Source organism: Mugil cephalus, chromosome 19, assembly GCF_022458985.1.
Source record: "Mugil cephalus isolate CIBA_MC_2020 chromosome 19, CIBA_Mcephalus_1.1, whole genome shotgun sequence".
NCBI lineage: Eukaryota > Metazoa > Chordata > Actinopteri > Mugiliformes > Mugilidae > Mugil > Mugil cephalus.
In genome coordinates, this window is record NC_061788.1 from 553,043 (window position 1) to 578,920 (window position 25,878).

At 43.4% G+C, this 25,878-nt stretch overlaps 1 protein-coding gene across 3 annotated transcripts; it reads right to left on the reverse strand.

Moving 5' to 3' along the window:
* Positions 1-389: 389 nt before the first annotated feature.
* Positions 390-25,164, reverse strand: ppp3ccb (protein phosphatase 3, catalytic subunit, gamma isozyme, b). 3 transcript variants are annotated; one of them, XM_047569706.1, is made up of 14 exons: positions 24,586-25,164; positions 17,223-17,420; positions 16,631-16,755; positions 15,340-15,451; positions 14,665-14,810; positions 13,855-13,994; positions 13,138-13,215; positions 12,896-12,990; positions 11,536-11,661; positions 11,248-11,325; positions 9,256-9,340; positions 6,716-6,813; positions 4,823-4,849; positions 390-2,420 (listed from the first exon to the last, which is right to left on the reverse strand). In XM_047569706.1, the coding sequence occupies exons 1-14, from the start codon at positions 24,635-24,637 to the stop codon at positions 2,245-2,247; spliced, it is 1,536 nt and encodes a 511-aa protein (XP_047425662.1). In that variant the 5' UTR covers positions 24,638-25,164; the 3' UTR covers positions 390-2,244. The 3 variants fall into 3 exon arrangements, with proteins under 3 accessions (XP_047425662.1, XP_047425661.1, XP_047425663.1); XM_047569705.1 differs by having other exon boundaries at positions 390-2,429; positions 24,586-25,163; XM_047569707.1 differs by lacking the exon at positions 4,823-4,849 and having other exon boundaries at positions 390-2,429; positions 24,586-25,163.
* Positions 25,165-25,878: the final 714 nt, after the last annotated feature.

Here is a 25,878-nt window from a genome sequence, read left to right on the forward strand (position 1 = left end):
TCAGGTCATTTATGGTCTAGTTTTTACTTTACTAATCACAAACATGGACGATTCCCACAGATTAAGATCAGAGACGACCTCCAACATTATTAAATTCACCAGATTTAACTGGTCCTGTTAGAACCAGGTTTAAAACATAATGAACCATTTTTTAGTTTCTGAATTAATCTCGTCTTCGTCTTCAACATGAATGTTTGTTGACGAATCTTTTGAACCAAATTTCGTTTCCTCTCAGTTAAACCACCTTCAGCAGGAGGTGATGATGATGATGATGATGATGGTGATGAGAGTGATGCCTGTTGCTAGGGAACCAGTGGCCTCCCACGCCGGCCTGTGATTGGTCGGCCGCGGCGTCCGTCCTTGAGCAGCATTGAGACAGAGACACTCGAAACGTTTCAGTTTTTTATTGAATGGAGTGAAACATCTACAGAAATGAGAGGCCTCGAAATACATGAACTCCACAAAAAAAAATAAAAATAAAATAAAGGTTTGGGTTTGTTGTTTTTTTTTTTTTTTCTTGCTGTAAAAGAAAAAACTCTTGATCTAGATTTTATTTGTATTTTTTTTCTTCTGTACATTCTGTGAGATATGTTCTGAGAAACGAGGCCCAGCACACTCCCCCCCCCCCCCCCCAAATAAATCAACAGGTAATCAAATCAAACCCACCCAGGTCCTCATCACACCTGAAACACACCTGACACACCCCACTGCCCCCCCACCCCCACCCCCACCCCCACCACCGGTACAGATACTAACACATTATTCCTCTTTATTAAAACCTAATTATCACCTTATTATTCCTCATTTAAACATGATCCTCTGGGTTTTAAATGATTCCTTTTAGTTTGTGTCTGAAATGTTGGAAACATCTGGAAGGAACCGGTCACAACGTCCAGATGTTGGAGCAGAAACCCAAACAACAAAAACCTAAACGATGGGAAAACTCCTGGTCGTAATGTTATGGCAGGGTTTATTGTGCGTCTGTGCTGGTATGAAGCAAATTCAAATTTCTGTTTCTTAACATATATTTTCTCCTACTGTTATTAATAATAATGAACTTTAGAGTTTAATAAAGTGGAATAAACGTTGAACTCCCCCCGTCCTCCCCCGTCCTCCCCCGCTCTGTGATTATGTAAAAAAAAAAAAAAAGAAACCCTAAATGAAAATGAAGATCACATTGAAAAGAGGGAACAATTAAAATATACATATATAATATAAATGTCAATACTCGCTCTGAGGAGCTCAGTCACGCGACCGTTGGCATAAGAAAGGATGAAGAAGTGTGAGTGTGTGGAAACGGCTTTTCTTACATTGTGGGGACACAAACTCCAGAGTGGAACCGAACCAGGATCATTTCATCGTCACAGTAACGAAACAGGAATTTACTCGTTAGAATCTCGTCTGTCCCCGGGAGGGACGGAGGGACGGAGGGAGGGACAGAGGGAGGGACGTAGGGACAGAGGGACGGAGGGACGACCCCATAAGGCTCCTTCTGGTCACGTGTCCCCACAACGTAGTAAAGACAGAGTGTGTGCAGACTTGTTTATCTCCGATGGTGGAGACCTGGACTCAGAAATGGACCAAATCATCCGTTAGAGTCTCGAACCGATGCAGGAGACTCCGTCTGGTCAGGCCCCCACCACCAGTAAATATGATTATATGGACCTGTTGTCTCACATGGTGGGGACGTCCAAAGTGGACTCACCCCGTGGGACCATTTTCATCTTCTCAAGAATGAATTTATCCGTTAGAACCACGTCACTAACACATGCAGAGAGTTAGGACCCGTAAGGCTGGTCCGGGTCAGGGTCCCCACCAGGTACCAAAGACAGGTGTGTGTGTGTGTGTGTGTGTGTGTGTGTGTGTGTGTGTGTGTGTGTGTGTGTGTGTGTGTGTGTGTGTGGGCACGAACACAGCGTCTGAATGAACGCCACCCCCCCCCCCAAACAAACAAACAAACAAACAAACAGAGCGGGGTCTGGGGGGGGCGGGGCTGGGGGGGCGGGGCTGAGTTGGGGGGGTCTGGGCTGGGGGGGGGGGTCTGGGGGCGGAGTCTCCTCCTGGTTCAGTCTGAAACTAAAGGTTTTCAGGTTTCGGATGGTGAAATAAATTACGCGCGGTGTGAGAGTCGCTCGGACTGAACGGCCTCGTCTCTTAAAGGAGGACGGAGGGGGGAGGAGGGGGGAGGAGGGGGGGGGTAAAGGAGGAGGGAGACGGGGGGAGGAAGGGGGGGCTGAGGAGGACCTAGGCCTGAGCGTTGGTGCCGTTCTTGTCGGGGGGGCCGGTGCCGGCCGGCAGGTTGTTGAGGGGGGGCCCGGCCTCGTTCTGCTTGCTGTCCCGGCGGGGGGGCATCCTCTCGTTGATCCGGTCCAAACCTCGCGCCTCCTCAAAGCTCTGGATCTTATGCTGAGGGTTGAAGCCTTGAATGGCTGCGAGGACACGGGACAGAGGGACGGTTAGAGGGACGTCCTGGGACACACGTCCACAAATAAACACCGAGACACACGCTCAGACGATTCATTATTCATGAATGTTTATTTAAATTTATTTATTCTAATTTATTATTTTATTCATATTTGATTCTTTACTTACAAAGTAAATATTTAATAACTTTTTAACATTTTATCCGTTATTTATAAATCTTTCATTTATTTATTACCATTAAAAACAGGTTTTGTTTTTCTCAATTTCTTCTTGATTTTATTTATTTTACAAGATATTTATAACATATTTTTTATTTATAAATGTTTTATGCTTTTATTTGAATGTTTTCATTGTAATTCCTTACATTTGATTCTTTAAGTCTTTGTAAATATTTTATTCATTTATTGCCATTTTTTAACATATATAACGTTTATTAGCATTTTATTTTTTATTTTCCAAAGCATGTCGGGAATTTTCCATTTATTTTCAATTTTTTTCATTTTACTCTTCAATTCCTTTTACAAGAAGTTTTGCAAATATTTTAATTATTATGTATTTGTTTCTTACACATAACTCTGTTTTGTAAAATTTTATTCTTTATTTACAAATGTTCTATTTATTTCATTCATTATTTTATTTATTTCACAAAATGTTTTAAAATATTTTATTAATTTTCAAATATTTTTGTTTTCATTTTATTTATTATTTTCTGTATTTTACGGGATATTTTGTAAATATTTTACAAATATTTTTTTTTCCAATTATAAAACTTTTTTACTTTTTTCTTTTACATATTTTTTTTATTCATGCTGTTATGTTATTATAAAAAATAAATATTTTAGTGAATTTAATTTTTTTTCAATTTATTTATTCTTTATTTTACCAGATGTTTTATAAATATTGTAATAATTTATTCTTTTCCAGTTATAAATCTTTATTTTATGTTTTTTTTTTATATTGTGTTTCATTTGTTTTTTTGTTTTTTTTGGAGTCTGTTATGTTATAAATATATTAATTTAAAAAAATGTTTCTTTCTATAGTGTATACTTTATTTTATGACGTGTTTTATAAATATAATATAATAATATAGAATAACTAATATAATAGTAATATTTCTTTTTCAAACATGTATTATTTTAACACTCATCAGAATATTTTTGATAAAGTCAGATTGAACCTAAATGAATAAATAAATTTACTTTAACGAATGAATGATGTATGTTATTGAAGACAAATGTCCATCAGGACAGAGAGGAGACTTACTTCCAATCAGGACGAGGACAGCATGAAGACAAAGAGACAAACTTTCATCAAAGACTTTTTTACAAAGTTAAGGCTACTTCCTGTTTGCTCTATGATGTCTCATCATGTCTGCCTCCCTTATAAGAACTGTTAGCTTAGCATGCTAGCAGTGTTAAAGCTAAATCATGGCCACCTTCATCGTATGTTTGCTCAACACTAAAGGTGATGCTAATGGAAATGCTAGTAGTGATGCTAGTGGTGACACTAAAGGTGATGCTAATGGAAATGCTAGTGGAGATGCTAGTGTTGATGACACTAAAGGTGATGCTAATGGAAATGCTAGTGGAGATGCTAGTGTTGATGACACTAAAGGTGATGCTAATGGAAATGCTAGTAGTGATGATAGTGGTGACACTAAAGGTGATGCTAATGGAAATGCTAGTGGAGATGCTAGTGTTGATGACACTAAAGGTAATTGTAATGGAAATAATAGTAATGATACTAATGCTAATGCTAGTGGTGATACTAATGGAAACGCTAGTGGAAATGCTAATAATGATGCTACTGAATAGAAACATTGACTGATGGAAAAACTAGTGGTGACATTAAAAGTGATGCTAATGGAAATACCAGTGGTGATGCTAGTGGAAATGCTAGTGGTGATGCTAGTGGCGGCATTAATGATGATGCTAGTGGAAATGCTAGTAATAATGCTAGTGGTGGCATTTATACAGATGCTAGTAGTGATGCTAATGTTAATGCTAGTAGTGATGCTAATGTTAATGCTGGTAGCGGTGCTAATGTTAATGCTAACAGGCTAACAGTTTGCTTTAAACATTAAAATCTTACAGCTGGTCTCAACATGCGCTGAGAGTTAAATGGAACTAGGTCCAGAGGACACAGTTCAGAGGGAGGGGGACACAGTTCAGAGGGAGGGGACACAGTTCAGAGGGAGGGGACACAGTTCAGAGGGAGGGGGACACAGTTCAGAGGGAGGGGGACACAGTTCAAAGGGAGGGGGACACAGTTCAAAGGGAGGGGGACACAGTTCAAAGGGAGGGGGACACATAGGTAGAGGACACATAGGTAGAGGACACAGTTGAGAGGACACAGTTGACGGGGTTTAGGGTTGAGGGAATAGTTTCGGGTCGCGTACCTCGTGCCTCCTCTGCCTCTACGGTGGCTACGGTGTAAGCGTGAGTAGAAGAAGAGCCATGCCCAAAAACCAAGGAGAACGTTATGAGTTCATTCACGTTATCACAGCAGATCAGTCCTGTTAACATGGAGGCAATCATCATACAACACCCCCCCCCCCCCCCCCACCCCAAACCACCCCCACCCCATCACACCCTGTCCCGTCCCATGATGCTAATAGTGATGCTAGTGGCAAAGCTAGTGGTAACATTAGTCATGATGCTAATGGAAATGCAGCTACTGATGCTAGTGATGACATTCAAGGTGATGCTAATGGAGATGCTAGTAATGATGCTACCCCCCCCGTCCCTAAACTGCCCCCCCCCCGTCCCATGTTAGAGCAGAATGATAAATGATGATCGATGAATCACAGTCGACACTGAGCTGCCACATGAACTCAGCTCATCATCAAATACTTTATTATTAATTAGTCGTTCAGTAACGAATCAAACTCTACAAGTCAAACTGTCTTTTCACTTAAAACTCTTGTTGATCAGATCAAATCATTTTATGAAAATTAATTTGAAAAACTGTTTGTAAAAAACTAAGTTAATTAAAATAAATTAATTATTAATAAATAAAATCATAAAATTATTATTATTTTAAAGTATCTGTAGATACTTATTTTGTGAATTGCTTTGATGATCTGTTAAAATGATCAGCAGCTTAAATTACTTTATGAAACTAATCTGAAAAAAATCTAATAATCTATTGTGGAAGAAAACAAAATTACTAAATAAAATAAATAAAATAAAAATAAATAAATAAAAAAGTATATATATTAAGTATATATAATGATATTTTAAATATCTGCAGAATAATCTTTTTGTGAATTACTTAGAGGATTTCATAAATCTGTTTTAAATATATTAATCTAATAAATAAATGTTTTATAAAAATATCAGCAAATTATTATTTTAGCAATTCCTAAATGAATGAAAATATGAACTCATTAAATACATAAAATTATTTACAAAAACTCAGCAGATTAAGAATTTATGTTTTTATGAAAAATATATAAATTACCTGAATAAATAAAATATATTTAGATGAATTCCTCAAATGAATAAAAAATAATTCAGCAGATTGATCCTTTCATGAATTTCTTAAGTAATAAAATTATATTTAAATAAATATCGATGTATATTTACAAACATTATCAGCAGATTAATTTCTAAATTCCTTAAACTGGAACTGAGTCCATCCATTCAACATTTATCAGACTGACTGGTGAATTCAGCTATAAAACTTTGACCTGGTCTGATCCGGATCCCGTGGGGGGGTCAGGACCCAGGACTCTGGGTTTAGATGGTATGAGATGAAGAGTGAGGGGGGGGGGGGGGGGGGGCAGCCCAGTGGAGACACGTGAGGTCATTTCCTTTAAATATGTGTGTGCTGCAGTGTTGATGAGGTGGAGGTCAGCAGTTAGTCTGCGAGTGCAGGCAGGGATGGGGGGGGTTTAGGATGAGGGGAGGGGTTTGGGATGGAGGGGGAGGGGTTTGGGATGGAGGGGGGAGGGGTTTGGGATGGAGGAGGGAGGGGTTTGGAGGGGGGAGGGGTTTGGGATGGGGGGAGGGGTTTGGGGTGGAGGGGGAGGGGTTTGGGATGATGGGGGGAGGGGGTTGGGATGGAGGGGAGGGGTTTAGAATGAGGGGAGGGGTTTGGGATGGAGGGGGAGGGGTTTGGGATGAGGGGAGGGGCTGTGATGGAGGGGGAGGGGTTTGGGGTGGAGGGGGAGGGGTTTGGGATGGGGGGAGGGGTTTGGTTAGTGTCAGCTGGAGTCTGGTTAGCGTCTATGAGGTTAGTGTTGGTCTGGTTAGTGTTTGGTGCGATGCTCGACTGCGCTGACACTCACCGCTCTGCAGAGTTTGTCGTCCTCCGGACAGAACTCCTAGAGGCAGCGTTCCCGTCGGAGTCAAACCCTTCAGCTGCAGGACGCTCTCATTCTCCTCTCTGTCGACACAAAACCATCAGACCACCGCACAGTTACACACCAGTTACAAACCAGTTACAAACCATTTTACTGAAGATTCTTAGCAGGAAAGTTTTACCCTGGTTGATACCAAATGGGTGAAGAGCAACAATGACATTTTAAAGTAGATCTACTATTTATTTCTCTTCCGTCTTCATAGATCAGATTCTAGGATTCAGTCTGTTGATTTTAAGGTGCATTGTGAGGAAATCTCTGAGAAGTTCTTTTTCAAATAATCGCCTCTGGAAACTGTTTTTACATCACGGTCAATTTGAATCAGAATTTTTTTGTTTTTAAACCCATTTGACATATAAATAAACTTATAGATAGAATACAGATTTACTTCTTACCGCCTCTAATTCTTGTAGATTTGTTAATATACAGTAGAGTTACTTTGACCAAACAATTTTCCTTTTGGATGAATAAAGTCTAAAGAGACTATACAAGGAAACTATAACTCTACGTAGATGATGCTCAACTGTACACATTTAATCTGTTGATCTCAATCCTCCTAAAGACGCTCGTAGAGTTAATTATTTAAACTAATTTCTGACATAAACTTAAATAAATGTAACTTATTTGTCACTGATAACATGTTAATGAACATGCAGAGGACGTTTCAGTGACTCTTCTGTCTCAGTCTGGTTGTTTAATGTAAAAACAGGAAGACGCGTCACCGACAGCTTGTCTTCCTTTGTCGACCTGTGGTGGTTTTAACAACCACATCCAGAACCACGTCACCAGACTCCTGACACTCATCTAGACTGTTGCTTTTTATAAAACTACAATCTAAATGTAAAACTATTTTAAAAAGTCACAACATCCGAGACCGATTCAGAGGAACCGGTTCAAACCAGACTGTATATAAAAACGGAGCAGCTCCTCTAAGGTGAAGCCAAAGCAAGTAGAGCTGTAGTTTAGGTCACAAGCTCCACCTCCTTCATGTTGGTGGTCGGGACTTGGGTCAAAAACTACTGAGCGGCGCATTCATATTGTGGCTCCGCCCTCGGACCGTACTGATCAGATTCTGGATCCAAACTCACAAGATGGCGCCAGAAAATGAGAGGAAGTGGAGACGTGTTTAGTCCATATTTATATACAGTCTATGGAAGTGACGTGTTTAGTCCATATTTATATACGGTCTATGTAGAGACGTGTTTAGTCCATATTTATATACAGTCTATGGGAACTGAGAACTGAGAACAGGATCAGAGATTGTGTATTGTGGCTTTTCTTTGCATTTATTATCTTTTTTCTAAAACAAATTCTCACTTATAATAATCCTGGAAATGACTTCTGAACAGAAGTAAAGGGTCTATTCCAATTAAATTAAATCTGCATCAGAATATCTGTTTAAATCCAGCCTCTTGACATATAAAGCAAATACAAAAAGAAACTAAAACTCTACGCAGACGACGTCCAACTGTTCTGATGATCTCCTCTTAAAAACGCTGGTAAAACTTCATTACTTTAGTAATGATCCAAGTTTCTGATCAAAATTCAATTAAATTTTACTTAAACCTGAGTTTGAAGCCTATCAGTGGTTGTTTGTGATAAGTATCCTGTACTTAACCCACGTCAGGTATTTGTCTGAGATGGATAGAGATAAATGTTGATGAATAGTTTTAGTTACACTAAAAATAAATGACTGACATGAATTCAGTTCCATTTTTACGTAATTAGCGCTGATAACGAGGTTTCGTTACATTCAGTCCTTAGTGCTTCTGTAGCTCAGGTTTAATTGCCCTCGGTGCTAAATAAGTAAAATTAAACTGGATTACTAACAGAAACTAGAGCATGTGATGGAGTTTATTGAGTTAAATGGTCATCGCAAGGAACTGGTTTCTTTATTTACACATTTCCAGGAACAGATCTGTTCTGTCTGGTTGAGCGTTTTTTCTATTGTTTGTATTTTTGTTGCGTTTCTGACCAAATTAAAACGTGCATGAATGTAGATTTTTTGCAGTAAAGATGTAAACTGAAATAGAAATCATTAGTTTCTGAAGTGAGGCCGAGATGGAGAATGAAAATCAAATAAAAGCAGAAGTTAATATTTAACATGTGGTTCCTCTGATGCTTTTTTCTGGGCCTTGAAATAACTGTGTGACAATTCTGTGAATGGGAACATTCACCATTTCAGGACAAATTATTCTGACACACTTCCACAGGATTAAAAGGAGGACACATGTAAATGAAGGAAAGAGTCATTAGCCTTAAATAAAGTGGAGCAAAGGCTGGAAGGAGGACACAACTCTGTGCCCCAGAACCTCATTTATCCTCCGATCTGATCTCATTAATTCAAACATGAGCGGGTTTTATTAAAAGGTGAAATGACCACATCTAAACCCGGTTAATCTTCAAGTTCCACCAAACAAACTGATGTTTTATCATTTTTAATTAAAGGTAAGAGACAATAAACTCACCTGAGCACAGAGAAGACACGGGCCATCTTCCCGATCGCCCGAATCTTATTCCTGATCACCTCCTTTCTCACGGCCGGAGCTCCACCTGAGGACGGAGAGGACAGAGAGGACAGAGGGGACAGAGGGGACGGAGAGGACAGAGAGGACGGAGGGGACAGAGAGGACAGAGGGGACAGAGGGGACAGATATTAGGAATCAACTAATAAACAAATTAATACAAGATGAACGTGTCAGCTGATCACTACAAGCTTTATAAAGATGATCAGAGCCAGAGAATGATCTTTAGTGGATGTTTGATTCAGGGTCGACGTGAACCAGAACCACGGAGGAGAAGAACTGGAAGAAGAACCAGAACCTAGAACTAGAAGAAAAAGAGAACTAGAAGATTAACTATGAGAATGAGAAGAAAAACTAGAAGAACTAGGAAAACTGAAACTAGAAGAAGAACCAGAACAAGAAGAACTACACAAAGAAGAAGAACTGGAAGAAGAAAAACTGGGTGAAGAAGAACTAGAAGAATAACTATGAGAATGAGAAGAGAAAGTAGGAGAACTGGAACTAGAAGAAGACAAACGGAAGAAGAAGAAGAAGAACTACAAGAGGAAGAACTGGAAGAACTAGAGCGAGAAGAAAAAGAGGAACTAAAAGACAAAGAACTACAAGAAGAAAAAGAAAAACAAGAAGAAGAACTAGAAGAAAAACAAGAAGAACTAGAGGCGGTAGAAGAGTCAGGTTTAGGTTGTAAAGGCTTTTAAATGATACAGAGCGGATTTATTTTAGTTTTAAACGTTCGTCTTTAAAACCTTTCAGGCAGATGAATTGTCCATGTTCACGTTTGACTGATTTAAAGTCAGATGACAGAACCTCTCTTCATCATAATTAATTTGTCCGCTGGTCATTTAATGAACGAGGAGGAGCAGGAGGAGGAGGAGGAGGAGCAGGAGGAGGAGGAGGTCGGTTAAAGCTGCTCAACTCCTTTCAACATCTAACGCAGCAGCTTCCTTCCTGCTTTCACTTCCTCCTCAGGCTCCACTGCATTTCATTAATTACATTTAGTGTCAAACGCCCACGGACAACAGCAGCTCAGAGCTGGTTTTAAGCTTCGTACACCACCGGTGTCAAACACGCGGCCCGAGGGCCAAAAAGTGGCCCAGCACAGGGTCTAACCTGGTCCATCACAGGGTCTAACCTGGTCCCAGCACAGGGTCTAACCTGACCCCATCACAGGGTCTAACCTGGTCCCATCATAGGGTCTAACCTGGTCCCATCACAGGGTCTAACCTGGTCCCATCACAGGGTCTAACCTGGTCCCATCACAGGGTCTAACCTGGTCCATTATAGGGTCTAACCTGGTCCATCACAGGGTCTAACCTGGTCCCATCACAGGGTCTAACCTGGTCCCATCACAGGGTCTAACCTGGTCCATTATAGGGTCTAACCTGGTCCAATCACAGGGTCTAACCTGGTCCCATCACAGGGTCTAACCTGGTCCCATCATAGGGTCTAACCTGGTCCACTGGTTTATTCAGACAAGAACACAACACTGAGACCAGGACCAGACAGAACCAGGACCAGACAGAACCAGGACCAGAGACCAGACAGACATCAGTCCAGATGACACTGGTTTTAATAAAGCACTTTAATTAAATGTAATTTCCTTCTTCTTCTTTGGTGTAAAACTAACAGACACATCTTGTTGTTACTTGTTTGTTATTATTTGCTGTAATGTTACTAAACTACTACCACATAGCGGCCATTTTTATACGTAAGGTGTGAATAACTTCACAGCTGCTTCCAAAACACAGAGTATATGACTCACAAACACAAGTGACCGATGATAAAAATACAGAAACACATGTGGTCCCAGTTTAGAACATGAAGACGCCTTCGTTACTGTGGGTGATTTTCTCACATCCAGAGTCGTGAGATAATGAGAAAATGAGGTTAAAGTTTCGATCAGACTAGTTTAGTTTATGTTATTTATCCTCTTACCTTCACACGTGTCGTCCCCTTCAGACATCAGCTCATCATCAGAGCAGATGTTCAACACGTTCACCAGCATCTCCGTTACTGTGGAAACGCAAACACAGCAGCAGCAGCTCCGTTACCGCGGAAACCAGTTGGATGAAACTTTACAAAGATAAGAAACATTTTTTTTTCTCTAACTGGCGGCAAAAAGCCCAATTTACACTCATTTGTCTTCCATTTAATTTCATGTTTTTTTTAAAGTATATTTTATTAAAGGTAAACACTACAGGCTCCGCCCCTTAGGGCTCTGACCTTTCTCCCCGACGAAAGGCAGCGACCAGGTGAAGACGTCCATGAAGTTGGGCAGCCAGTAGGGGTGGGGGGAGCAGTTAAACTGACGGATGTTCATCACGTTGTTCTCGTATTTCAGCACCGCCGCTGAGGACACAACAAACATTTAGCTCGTCACCACCAGCGCTCTGGGTTTTTCTGCCTGACCAAGAACTAAGGCTCCTCCACCTCCTGGTGGAGCACTGGCTCATGATTATCTTCAACAAGTTATTTAAGGAGCTTCAACATCCTGTGGTGGTGGAGGAGATGTTAGTCTGGTGGAGGAGATGTTAGTCTGGTGGAGGAGGAGATGTTAGTCTGGTGGAGGAGATGTTAGTCTGGTGGAGGAGATGTTAGTCTGGAGGAGGAGGAGATGTTAGTCTGGTGGAGGAGAAGATGTTAGTCTGGTGGAGGAGGAGATGTTAGTCTGGTGGAGGAGATGTTAGTCTGGTGGAGGAGGAGATGTTAGTCTGGTGGAGGAGAAGATGTTAGTCTGGTGGAGGAGGAGATGTTAGTCTGGTGGAGGAGATGTTAGTCTGGTGGAGGAGGAGATGTTAGTCTGGTGGAGGAGATGTTAGTCTGGTGGAGGAGATGTTAGTCTGGTGGAGAAGGGTCAAATCATTGGCTGCATCAAGCAGAGGAAACATGTAGAAACTACTGAAACTGGCTTAAGACCTTTATTCCAGACTGGAAGGACAGTGGAGAACCATGTTCTACCAGGAAGAAATAAATCCTGATTGATGGAGAAACGTTTGGAAGAAAAGCAGCAGTAGAACTCAGGGCTGTGTTTAATAGTGGAAGGAAGAACATTTCACACCATGGACAATGTGAAGGGAACTCAAGGGACTGAACAGAAAACCACTGATCAGGGAGGACAACCGGGAAAAAAGGCTCCAGTCTGACAGGGAGCAGCATCAATAAAATACTCTGGATGAAGTAGAAGTGGAGACAGTAGAAAGGAGGCACAGCTGGAGGAGCTCCACCCAGACTTCAGAGAGGACGGGTTATTTCTGGCCAGACTGTGGGTGTTTATTTTTTGTGAAGAACTGTTTGTTCAGATGAAACCAGCTGAAAAAGGGATAATCTCCGTCTTATACAGACAAAAAGCTGCAGATGTCCAATGTAAACAGGGAAACTTTTAATCGTAGCTTAGACATTTCTGTCAAAAATAAAGTTATGCAGAAACATTAAGGAGCACAAAGTGAAAATATTCTCAGAAACAAACCGTAGTTGGTTTCCTCTTCTGCAAATAAGTAAAACAGCTTTGCCTCAACTCACCATCAAGTTTCTTTATTATTTATTTACTGAATAATAAAAGCTACGAACACCGGTCGTCTCTTACCTTTGTTATTGTACACGTCCAGGTAGTTGGGAGCAGAGAAGATCGTGATTAGAGAAGGGAAGCCCGTCGTCTGACTTTTCCTGTACATTCGATACCTGGAGGGAGGAACAGAACCAGGGTTATAATTTCACTAATCACAGACAGAGACGACCTCTGATGTCAGTGCCAGATTAAACCGGTCCAGATATACGGGGCCGTTTAGCCTGGTTTTCATGTGAAAGAATAAAAAGGTGTGGACTCACCCTGCGTCCTGGGCTTCATGTGCTCGTATTACTGACAACAGGTTATTGTTCATCAGGAAGTCACATACTGCTGGGTAACTGGAAAACACACGGAAAACACACGGAAAACACACGGACCTCCGTTAGCTCATTAGCAACACGCTAGCACAGCTAACGCTAGGGATTCAATGAGGAGAGCAGTTAGCTACTAGCATCACTTTCTTCCTTTATTTGCTTCTCCTTCCCTCCTATAATTTCCTTCCCTCCTATAATTTCCTTCCTTCCTTCCTTCCTTCCCTCCCTCCTCCCTCGTCCCTTGTCTCCTTCCTTAGCGCTACCATGCTAGGAGCTGGTTTGGAGGCGACTGGTTTAATTCCCACTGTGTCCACAGCTTCTCTTTTCTTTCCTTTAAATCAAAATAAACCACAGAAGATAAACTCTCTGTCACTGTGTGTGTCGAGCTCAGACTGTGACCTAATAAAATAATAAAGCAGCAGCAGCCTCTAACTAATCACTGCTAATGAATCCTTTAAAAACAAACGGTTGGCGGATAAAGAGGCTTTGAGCGGCTCTCTGACCTCCACACAACACAAATATTAAGACAAGAGCAGAGAACGCTAATATTTACGTGCGCTATCTGTCCCACAGCGGATTTCAGCAGCACTTAGCGGCAGATAAGCCGTTGTTTGGACGAGCTTTAACCAGATTAGCAGACGGTTCGTTTTAAAGCGCGTCTACCTGTAGAAATACGAGCAGCCTCGAACGCTGTTGTGGTTGAAGTGGTCCTGGGTTTTCTCTGAGCCGTAGTCCTCGCCGGGGTCCGACCACAGCAGGTCGCACATCGGGCCGAAGGCCGGAGGCTCCTTGAACCGGTCCAGCTGCACCGAGACAAAAAGTTAAAAGATTCATGGGATTTAAAGATTTAAACTGATATTAGTAGGATGCTAGCAGGATGCTAGCAGGATGCTAGCAGTGATGGTAGCGGTAATAGTAGTGGTGATGCTAGCAGTGATGCTAGTGGTGATGCTAGTGGTAATGCTAGAAGGATGCTAGCAGTGATGCTAGAGGGATGCTAGCTGTGATGCTAGTGGTGATACTACTGGTGACGCCAGTAGTGATGCTAGTAATGACGCGAGCAGTGATGCTAGTGGTGATGCTAGCAGTGATACTAGTAGTTATGCTAGTGATGATGCTAGTAGGATGCTAGCAGTAATGCTAGTGGTGATGGAAAGGTTTCTTAATGCGTTAGTAGCTATTTTTTCCCCGACTGTTTTTTCTGTGGGCGCCGTGTTTTTCTTGATAATATTTTTATTTTAATCTTATTTTATTTCATCTCTCAACTAAGCTACCGTGAAAAAATACAGTTTTTCAAGTAATCCTAATGTAAACGCTAGTAGTGAGGCTAATAGAAATGCTAGTAATGATGCTCGCTGAAGATGTGTATGTTATATTATACGTATTGTGTGTATGATGGGTTTTCTTCTGCCGCCCATGAAGTCCTCTTGATAATGAATGAATGAATGAATGAATGAATTAATGTCCTCTCACCTTTCGGATGTCATCCAGGCAGGTGACCTCCGGGCTCAGGCCTCCGTGAACACACAGGAACTGCTGGTTGAGGAGGGCGGCCAGAGGCAAACAGTCAAACGCCTCCATGCAGGCGTCGTATACTCGCTCAGAGTATTTGATTTTACCTGCACACGACACACACGACACACAACACACACAACACACACGACACACACGACACACAACGACAAGGTCAGACCACGAGACGCTATAAAAAAACACTGCAATGTTTCTGGTCATGCTACTAGTGATGCTAGCTGGTCATGCTAGTGGTGACTCTAGCTGGTGATGCTAGTATTAATGTTAGGTGTGATGCTAGCTGCTGATGCTAGTGGTGATGCTAGTGGTGATGCTAGCGGTGATGCTAGCTGCGTTCTATGGTGATGCTAGCTGCTGATGCTAGTGGTGTGCTAAGGTGATGCTAGCTGCTGATGCTAGCTGCGTTCTATGGTGACGCTAGCTGCTGATGCTAGCTGCTGATGCTATGGTGACGCTAGCTGCTGACGCTAGCTGCTGATGCTAGCTGCTGATGCTAATGTTGATGCTAGCTGACGCTAGCTGCTGATGCTAGCTGCGTTCTATGCTGACGCTAGCTGCTGATGCTAATGTTGATGCTAGCTGACGCTAGCTGCTGACGCTAGCTGCTGGACTCACACTCCTGCTTGAAGGTGAAGTACTCTGTGAGATGTCGGCACTCGTGGTTTCCTCGGAGGAGGAACAGGGTGTTGGGGTGGTTGATCTTCAGAGCCCACAGGTAGAGAACACACTGAGAACACAACGACAGAGCAGGTTAATCCCACCACACAAAACACACACAACACTCACAGCGCGTTGTTGGGTTCAGATCTGCTCCGTCCTCTCAGATAAATGATGAAACACGTGTTCGAACACGTTTTATCCTCCAAAAATTATTACAAGTGAATGTGTCAAATACTTTACGTTTGTTTGTTATTAATATTATTTTTACCTAAATATCCTTAAATGTACAAAATGTCCCCATTAAATTAGGAACAGTCCCGTTAAACATCGCATGGAGTCAAACTGAGCCCAGAGATAAATAATAGGAGGTTAAATTCTCTAATTACAACTACAGCTGCTTTTAAACGTGTTCCAATAAAACTCAGAGGCCTAATAACGATTATTTACGGGTTTATTCTGCAGCGCCTTAATGCAACGTCTCCACTGAGGAGGAGCAGGAGGAGGAGGAGGAGGAGCAGGAGCAGGAGGAGGAGGAGGAGCAGGAGGAGGAGGAGGAGGAAGAAGAGGAAGGGTGGAGGAGGTGGAGGAGGAGCAGGAGGAGCAGGAGGAGGAGGAGGAGGTGGAAGGAGAAGGAGGAGGAGGAGGTGGTGGAGGAGGAGGAAGAAGAGGAGGAGGAGGAGGAAGAGGAGGAGAAAGAGGAAGAGGAGGAGGAGGAGGAGGAGGAAGAAGAGGAAGAGGAGGAGGAGCAGGAGGAGGAGGAGAAGGAGGAGAAAGAGGAAGAGGAGCAGGAGGAGGAGGAGGAAGAGGAGGAGAAAGAGGAAGAGGAGGAGCAGGAGGAGGAGCAGGAGGAGGAGGAGCAGGAGGAGGAGGAGGAAGAGGAGGAGAAAGAGGAAGAGGAGGAGGAGGAGGAGGAGGAGGAGGAAGAAGAGGAGGAGGAGGATGTGGAGGAGGATGAGGAGGAGGAGGAGGAAGAGGAGGAGGAAGAAGAGGAGGAGGAAGAGGAAGAGGAGGAGGACATAGGAGGAGGTGGAGGAGGAGGAAGAGGAGGAGGAAGAAGAGGAGGAAGAGGAGGAAGAGGAGGAGAGGAGGAGGAGGAGGAGGAGGAGAAAGAGGAGGAGGAGCAGGAGGAGCAGGAGGAGGAGGAGGAGCAGGAGGAGGAGGAGAAGGAGCAGGAGGAGGAGACGTGGCAGCAGCCAGTAGAAACGTCTCCGTCTCCTTTAAGGACCAGTGACGTGTCCGGACTCACCTCGATGCTGAAGTAGCCTCGGTCCACGTAGTCGCCCAGGAACAGGTAGCGGGTGGTGCTGGGCGACCCCCCCACCTCAAACAGCTTCATCAGGTCAAAGAACTGGCCGTGGACGTCTCCGCACACTGGACACAAACACACAACAATATATCAACACCATCAAAATACAGTTAACGGGTTATTAATCAATAATAAAGAGGAAAAGAACCAAGAGGCTCAGTTTAATTAAGAACATTAAGCTTTAATTACAGACGTTACTTTAGAGAAGGAAGGAAGGAAGGAAGGAAGGAAGGAAGGAAGGAAGGAGGGAAGGAAAGAAGGAAGGAAGGAAGGAAGGAAGGAAGGAGGAGGAAGGAGGAAGGAAGGAAGGAAGGAAGGAAGGTTATTAGGAACGGAAGGAAGGAAGCAGAGAGGGAGAGGAGATGGGAAAGGACGATGGAAGTAAATGGGTGGAAGGGGGGAACGACACTAGCCTCATGTCAGCTGTAGAAATAAACCGGTGGATCTGTTTCCAGGAAGCGCCCCCCCCACCCGACCCTCGACCTTTCAGCTGTGCAGGGAAACCCCGTCCACATTCAGCCCCGGGCTTCACCTGTGATGGGGGCCTCCACCTCCAGCATGCACTTCTCCTGGCGCAGGATGGCGGCGCCTTCGTTGATGATCCTCAGAGCCGCCTCCTCCTCCAGGCGCCCCTCCTTCACCAGATGGGCCTTCAGCACCTCCACGCTGGGCCTCCCGTCCACGTACAGGTCTTTGATGGTCAGCCGGGTCCCGGGAGGGTATGGCACCGCTGCAGGGGGGGGGGGGGGCACAGTTAGACTGGATACGCATCATCAAAGGGGGCGGGTCTTAACCTGGGCACCAGGATGATGCTAACGGGGCTGATACTAACAGTAGTGATGCTAACAGGAGTGATGCTAACAGTGCTTATGCTAACGGTGCTGATGCTAACGGTGCTGATGCTAACGGTGCTGATGCTAACAGTGGTGATGCTAACGGTGCTGACGGTAACGGGGCTGATGCTAACAGTGCTGATGCTAGCGCTGCTGATGCTAACAGTGCTGATGCTAACAGTGCTGATGCTAACGGTGCTGACATTAGTCATTAGGAGAATTAACAATACAAAGGTTCTGTTTTTGGACAAAGTTCGTTCGTTTTCATCCTTTTAGCTTCGGCACCGTTTCAAAAGTAGCAGTTTGGCTCCGGTATCAGATAAAACCTGGACCAGACCCAGAGTTAATCACCTACATTCATAGAATAAACCACCCTGCTCCTCTCAACCAGCACCAACGGCAACTCAGCTAATAAATAGGAAAATATAACATTTTATTTATTTGGCTGAAGAATGAAATGTCCCCAGCGAAGAACAAAGAGTCAGAGACAGAGACAGACCAACATGAAGACACAAGAACAGCACTAAGGAGACCACAGTGTGGACGGGGACACGATGGAGACATGAGGAGAAGACTCTGGTTTCGGACCAGGTCCTGAGTTCCCGTTATACACGGCACATATTCGATCCTACGTTCTAAGCTGCAACATTAAAACCCCCCCCCCCCCGTGAGTCAGTCATGGACCTGAAGTCACGTTCAGCTCGAGCCACAACTTGAACTCGAACAGAAATTCCTGGGGGCCGGCGGCGGCGCGTCGACATGTCGAGGCTCGAGCCGGAGACAAAGACGTGAGGCGGCCCAGCCCCCCGAGGAAATACCAACCGGCTTAATTCCTGGGAAACAACAACACACAGATCTGGTGGAATCAAGAGAAGAGGCTGAAGATTTATTCATTCAACAACTCCAGCACCTGGTCGTCCTGTGACAAACCCACAGACTCTGAGATCAGCTCCTTCTCTTCTCAGGTTCTTAGTTGTAAAACTGAATCAGACTGAACCGAAAAAAAATTAACTTTTTTTCTGAAAACATTAAACTTTGACGTCATGTTTGAGGCCGACGATGCTCAAACAAACAGCTGCACCTAAACGCCTCACAGAACCAGGACCCGTCCTCCATGAGGTCCAAACATCACAAAGGGTTCTGGTCAAACATGTGATTTACTAAACGTAAACGTTTCGTAACGTGAAAGTTTATTCCTGTGTCTGGATCCTGATCTGATCCCTGAGACACGACGAAGACAAAACTGTGTCTCTATCCAAATACGCCAGCGTCCCACACCCGACTCTTCAAACACCACGTGAGCAAACACATCCGGGCCTCGGGCCTCGGGCCTCGGGCCTCGGGCGTGACCGGATCCACCGCCCGACCGGCCGGTTCCCTCGGGTCAGGATCTGGAACAGAACCGAGGTCTGAGAGGAAGTTATTCACAGGGTTCAGTGTAAAGGATCCAGACCAGAAACACAACAGAATAATAACCTTCACTTTAGTGCAAAGAAGAACCAGGAGCATTTAATAAACTATCCTTCAAAACAATATTACATTTATTAAGAGAGTTTAATCTGTTTAGTCTCATTAGGTGAATATCTCAATAATAAATGTATAAAAACCTCTCAAACACCTGAAGCTAAAACATCTCTTCTCTCATGAGGACGTTTTTCAGACGTGTCCATATAGAAGTTTATCTCATTCACTAAACTAAACGCCTTTCAGAGGAAACAGAAATGTCACAAATATGACTTTTATTTTGAAAATCTGTAACCATGAAGAGTTGGAAGAATGAACGTGTTCCTGTTCCAGCCTCAGTTTGTCTTTCTCCTTATTCTTCTTCTCATCTCTAACATCCAGGCTGGATCGATGCATCGACGAGGAAACTAAACTTCACACAACAAGTCACCAGAGTTTCTTCCTTTAGTTTTTAGCCCTGAAGGTTGAAGCGAAGTGAACTGAAGCCGCCGTCACGGCTCAGTCACGTCCAGATGCACCAGCTCAGACGTTTGAAAGTGAAAGTGTAGAATATATTTGTTTGAGACCGAGTGAAAGAAGTAAAGAGAATAAGAGTGTTTAAAGAGCTCAGCATGTTACGTTGTCAGCGCTACTGGTAGCTGTTAGCATTTGAGCCAGATGAGCATGTCTAAATCCAGATGGTACCTGACTCACAGGCTACGCTAGGCTAGGCTAGGCTAGGCTAGGCTAGGCTAACCAACCAATGGCTAAGGTCTGAAAATGTCCAAAAACAACTGCACATTTTCCAGTTACAGTAAATGGATCTCCTGGGCCAATCAGAGGATTTGGGGGCGGGGCTTATTGAATTAGTTCCAGTTAAACTTCATCCTGCAGGTGAATCACCACCATCCAGCCACGGTTTTCTGGGTTAGAATGACTGCGCTGGTGTAGCTAATGAAGTGGGGGGGTATTTCTGTCCCTCGGCCTCGTGGCCCAGTGGTCTAGATTAGTGCTGAGCTCTAAAACCAAACCAGGTCGCTCTGGTTCAGTCTGAACTGGTTCATCATTATCTGCCCCAGAGTTTCTGAAGAGGAAAACAAAACCGCGATTGTTGAGTGTGAAGCGTCACAGACCGCGGGAGGAAGTGGTATTCAAATAATAAACGAACTCCGGCTACAGACGAAGGCTTTTAGTTTCACTGGGGCCAAACTTCACAGGAACACACTCAGGCTTCCTCCTCTTCTACCTCCTCCTCTTCTTCTACCTCCTTCTTCTTCTTCTACCTTCTTCCTTCTTCTTCTTCTTCTACCTCCTCCTCTTCTTCTTCTTCTTCTTCTTGAAGCAGTTAACTCTCATGGATGGTTTTTAGAGGGATCTGGTTTCTGTTCTGTTTCATAGCGTAAAGTCTCTGGACGGATCCAAACCGTCCACAGACAATCAGAGAGGAACAGCAGCATCAAATAACACAGGACGATACCAAACGTCTCCAGGACCAGAAATGATCCACTTCATTTCACCAGTAATCAGCTCAGACCCTACGGGTTTAAAGTTACTGCCACAGGACAGAAGGAAGACAGAGACGGAGACGAAAAAGACAAAGACATAGCAGAAGACAACGAGAACACAGACAAAGAAAAGCGACGCGAACACTTGATGGCTCCACGGTGGGACCTATGGACAGAGCTCCGCGGTGGGACCTATGGACAGAGCTCCGCAGTGGGACCTATGGACAGAGCTCCGCGGTGGGGCCTATGGACAGAGCTCCGCGGTGGGGCCTATGGACAGAGCTCCGCGGTGGGGCCTATGGACAGAGCTCCGCGGTGGGGCCTATGGACACTGGACCTGCTCTGTCCTGAGGTGGAGCTCCATGAATCATGGATGAGGACAGAATCATTACACATGGGGACTGATTCGATTACCATCGGTAACTAAGGCCAGAGCAGCCGGAGGAGACGACCCACAAACACACACATTAACACACACACACATTACACAACAGCAACATTACACACACAGCTCATTGACCAGGTCCAACGGATGGATGGATGGATGGATGGATGGATGGATGGATGGATGGAGGACAGAGAGTTTGCTCTGGAATATGTCCCAGAATGCAACACTTTAGACGTCTTAATAATAATAATTCAATATAAAATAAAAAGACTGACACATCCAGTCAGTGACGCCTGATGAGTAAATAAATCTGTTTTACAGAATAAATAAATGAGCCTCATTAGCATAGTAACATAATTGCCAAAGTCATGTTGGAGTGTTTTCAGAAAACAAGAAAAAAATAAATTTTTAGCAGAAAACTGGTTTTATTGATGTTGTATCAGTATCAACTGTAGCAATTATGTTACTGAGTTAATGACATGAGAGAAGATTTATATGAACATGAAGGAAAAGAAGTAATTTAATGGAATTCACATTAAATGAAAACCATCTTATTCGACCAGTCAATTAAAGTCCATTAAAATTCATTAACATCAGAAATATTTGAAACTACCAATAGAAACATTAACAAAGGAGGAGACGAAGGAGACGAAGACAAACGAAGGAGACGAAGGTGATGAAAAAGACGATGTCACAGGCAAAGAGATTCCTATAATTTCACAATGTTAATGTCAAATAAAGACTCATTGTCTGGATTATCCAAGGCAATATCAGAATAACCAGAATAATCTTTGTCACGTCCATTAGCGTCCATTAGCATCCATTAGCGTCCATTAGCATCCATTAGCGTCCACGCTGTAGAGACGCTGTGAAGTGAGTGGACAGACACAGTAACAGGATGAGGAGGTAAAGCCAATCACAGCCAGTTTAAGTGGTGATGCTAACCTGCAGCTTTACGCTGCTAATCCTTCCTGACCCTCTGAGCCAATCAGACGCCACCGTCCCGACGGCCAATCACTGACACTTAAATTCAATTATCACTAAGACTCTTTAAACCTTTAAACCTTTAAACCTGACAGCTGATTGTTTTCATTAAAGATCCGTCCTCGGGTCCTTTATCTCCATCAGTTCACACGATGAAAACAAACATCATGAAACATCCGAGAAGCTGGAAGCAGAAATATCTGTGACAGAAACAAACATTAATCTAATTTAATCTGCTAATTAGCTTCGAGGCTACTCTGGTGTTGGTGTTTCTGGAGCTAGAACTGATCTGTTATTAAGTTTGGACGTAGAATGATTTAAAATGTGCAGCTCAGACTTCATCTCGACATCAGGAGGAAACACGACCTCAACGTCTGAGGCTTCACTTCCTGCTGAGTTTTTATCGTCCTTTATCTCCACGTTCAGAGACGCTGGCCGTTCATCGGATTTATCAGATCCTACGTATCGATCAACAGCAAAACGCTTTCTCGTTTAAACCTAGTCCTCGTCAGTCAGGTTCGTGTTCAGACGACGAAGCGCCGTCCGGTCCAGGTCCCGGTTGGACGACATTTCTTAGATTGAAGGACAGATTAGCATCGACGGAGAAATGAAGCTGTAGCTGAGAATAATCGAGTTTTCTTTTAAAGCGACAAACCGTGAACAAATAAAGATTGTGATAAGGTGATTTATCCATTGGAACCATGTTTTGTGTCTGAAGGTTTTCAGTTATCCAGGTCACGGTCTAATCCAAAGGGCGAAACGTCTTCAAGAAAGTCCACATGTCCAGTTGCCTTTATTCAACACATTTTGGTCTTTCGCAGCGTTTTTGGCGTCACCATTAGCATCGACATTAGAACAACCTCAGCCATCACGGTTAAGACTCTTTTATCGTACAGACGGACCTGGACGTCGGTACCTACGTACATAACCTACACAGTTCAGCCTACAGGACCTCGTCATTCCCTCCCAAACACTAGGCGGCGCTGTGTCTTTTTACCAGTTGGATAAATTTTTCTTTCTACTTCCTGTTTCACTTTCAACAACAGCAGCTAAAACTTTCACAGATATTTCGGCGAGATTCGAGTTGTACTAACGTCTCCTCAGTTAACCTTCCAGATTCTTTATTGATCCACAAACACCAGAATTATTAAAGTGGAAAAACACAACTACCAAGACGACCAATCACAGCTGTTTTTCTAGGCAGGTGGTTGTAGCTACGACGCTACGTCAACTTAACACACAAGCATAAACTGCAGGTTAGTCGACAGGATAAACCTCCTACGAATCATATTTCTTTTCAAACTACATCAGATGACGTCCATGACTATTGTTTCTCTTCTGTCCATCACCATGTTAAGCCCCGCCCCCAAACCACCTGATTGGCCGGTCAGATCTTCACTGGAGCAGAATCAGTTCCCAACAGAGAGACTCCAGATAAACTCAAACAGTGAGTTGTCGGTTTGAGCTGGAGGATGTTCTCCGTCATAACGTCCATTATATCAGGAACGATTTTCTTTTTAATGTCTCGTTTATTCTGGCATCAGAATCACTGATGAGCCGTTACATCCCTAAATAATTCAACCCATTTTCCATGATTACACGGTTTGACAAGCAACAACAAGACCTAGAATAATTGTTGGGTTATTAATGTGATTACTGGTTTGAGCCCAGAATCGTCTGCAGCAGAACAACTGTGAACGTGTCTCAGTTTGTCCAAGCAGCGTTAGCCATAAAGATGGAAGACGCTAAACAGCACGTTGGTCCTCTCCATGGGACATTTGAGGACAAAGAAACCAAGAGGGACCAGTGGAGACACATAAAGTATCATCACAGTTTTCTTTCCAGCTTCAAACAGCACATGAACCAAGCCAAGCATACGTTAGCCGGGGATTCTGCTAGCACTTGGGCTAACGCGGCTAACAGCTGGAGACAAACCAAGACAAACCAAGACAAAGACAAGCTGCCAATGCTGCTGCTAATATGTGTCCACTCCTGCAGCCACTGTTCACTGGGAGACACTGTTCTCAATAAGAAGCGTCAGCTCTCCTCTGGTTGGACAATGTCCACAAGTTAGTTTGTCTCCGTAGCAACAGGGACACATTCATGTGGACACATGGTGGACAAAAAAAGACACTAAAAGTTGCTGAGTTGTTGAACCTTGTGAAGGTGTTTAATTAACACGTTCAGTGCAGATATATTCTGTCTGTTTGCTCATGAACGATGAAACGCATCAATGGAGATTAAAACCGAATGATATTTAATCGCGATTAATCGAATTAATCCACAGGAACCTCGAGATTAATCTGATTAAACATTTTAATCGTTTGACAGCACTGAGTTAAAATCAACATAAATCCTCACAACAAATGTCCAAGATCCAGGCTCACTGACTAATTAACTATCACCCGGTTGATTGATTAATAGATTAGTAGGTTGATAGATTAATCGAGTATTGCCTCGATGATTGATTAATCGGTTATGTGGCTCTTGATTAATTGATTATCAAGCAGATTAATTAATCGACTCCCAGGCTGACTGATTAATTGATTATCTGGCTCATTGATTAATGGGTCGGCTAACCAGCAGCCTTTGTAACCCCCCCTCCAGCCCCTACCACCCCACTTCCCTCCCCAGGCTCGACGCGCAGAAGCCCGGCTAGCCCCCAACAGCAGCCCGTTAACTTCCTGGAGAAAAGGCGGAGGAATAAAATAAAAAAATAAATAAATAAATGTCACGACGTACCTTTGATGGGTCGCTCGGTGGTGGAGAGTTTGTTTTGCTCTTTGGCCGACATCCTCGCAGCTGCGAATTCAAATTTTAAAAGAGAATTGACGAGTTAAAACTTGACGGATTCCTTCCGCGCTAGCAGGCGGGCTAGCCGAGCGCAGCTACGAGCGGCGGCCGCTTCTCTCGCTTCTCTCCGCGGACACGGCGACCGAGCCGAGCCGGGGCTGGAGGGAGGGAGGGAGAAGGACGGAAGGAATGGAGGGAGGAAAGAAAGAAGGGAGGGAGGGGGTCTCTTTAAGCTTCAAATTCAGGCTTTTCCTCCCCGCTTTTCTCCTCCTCTGATGCCGCTGTCACTGGTCCAGGAAGCGGCCCGGCCCGGCCCGGCTCGCCTCAGATCATATCCCGACTTTGGCCCTTTATTCTCGGGCGAGGCGCATCTGTCACAGGCCGCTGCGCTCCGGGTGCTTTTTATTTTTTTACTTATTTATTTATTTATTTTAAATCGTGATCCGATGTGTCGTCCAGACCCTCTGTCGGATTACAATAATCCGCCGCAAGCGGATTTCCTACAACATGGCTCGACGCGGGGGGTTCTGGGTAATGTAGTGTTGGTGACGCGTGAGCGCGCCGCGTTCACGCGGTATTAGAGGGAAGATAAGATTTACATCAAAATAAAACATGTAGCGTATAAATGTGTCTATATTGAGTCAAAATCATCTTTATGGTCAATTCTGTTACATGCGACACATTGATGTAAACATAAAATGTGCAAATGTGGGGTTTAAAAGGGAGATAGATAGATAGATAGATAGATAGATAGATAGATAGATAGATAGATAGATAGATAGATAGATAGATAGATAGATAGATAGATCTATAACCGGGACATATTGGGATATATTGGAGATTTATCTACTAATGAATTAAAAATGAAGCTTTTAATCACAAAACATGAGGAATTTTATTTGTTTATTTATTATGTTTTCACTTGATTCTATCGGTTGCAGTCTGCAACTCCACCACTAGATGGCTCTAAATCCGACACACTGATCCTTTAATGGATTTAACACTGAAACTCAGGATTAAACAGCATAATAATAATAAAAATAATAACGTAATTTTGTTATAAACTCATTAATTTATTGTTTAGACCAAAATCCATTTACTAATTGGCAGATTTAACGTTTGTGTGCTGTGTGTTTTCAGATAAGAGCCTAGCCACTTTTTAAAGTGTAACCTATAATATAAAGTTCTTTTCATGAGTCTCCTTTATGCCGACTGTAAGAACACACACAGCTGGTTCAGAAC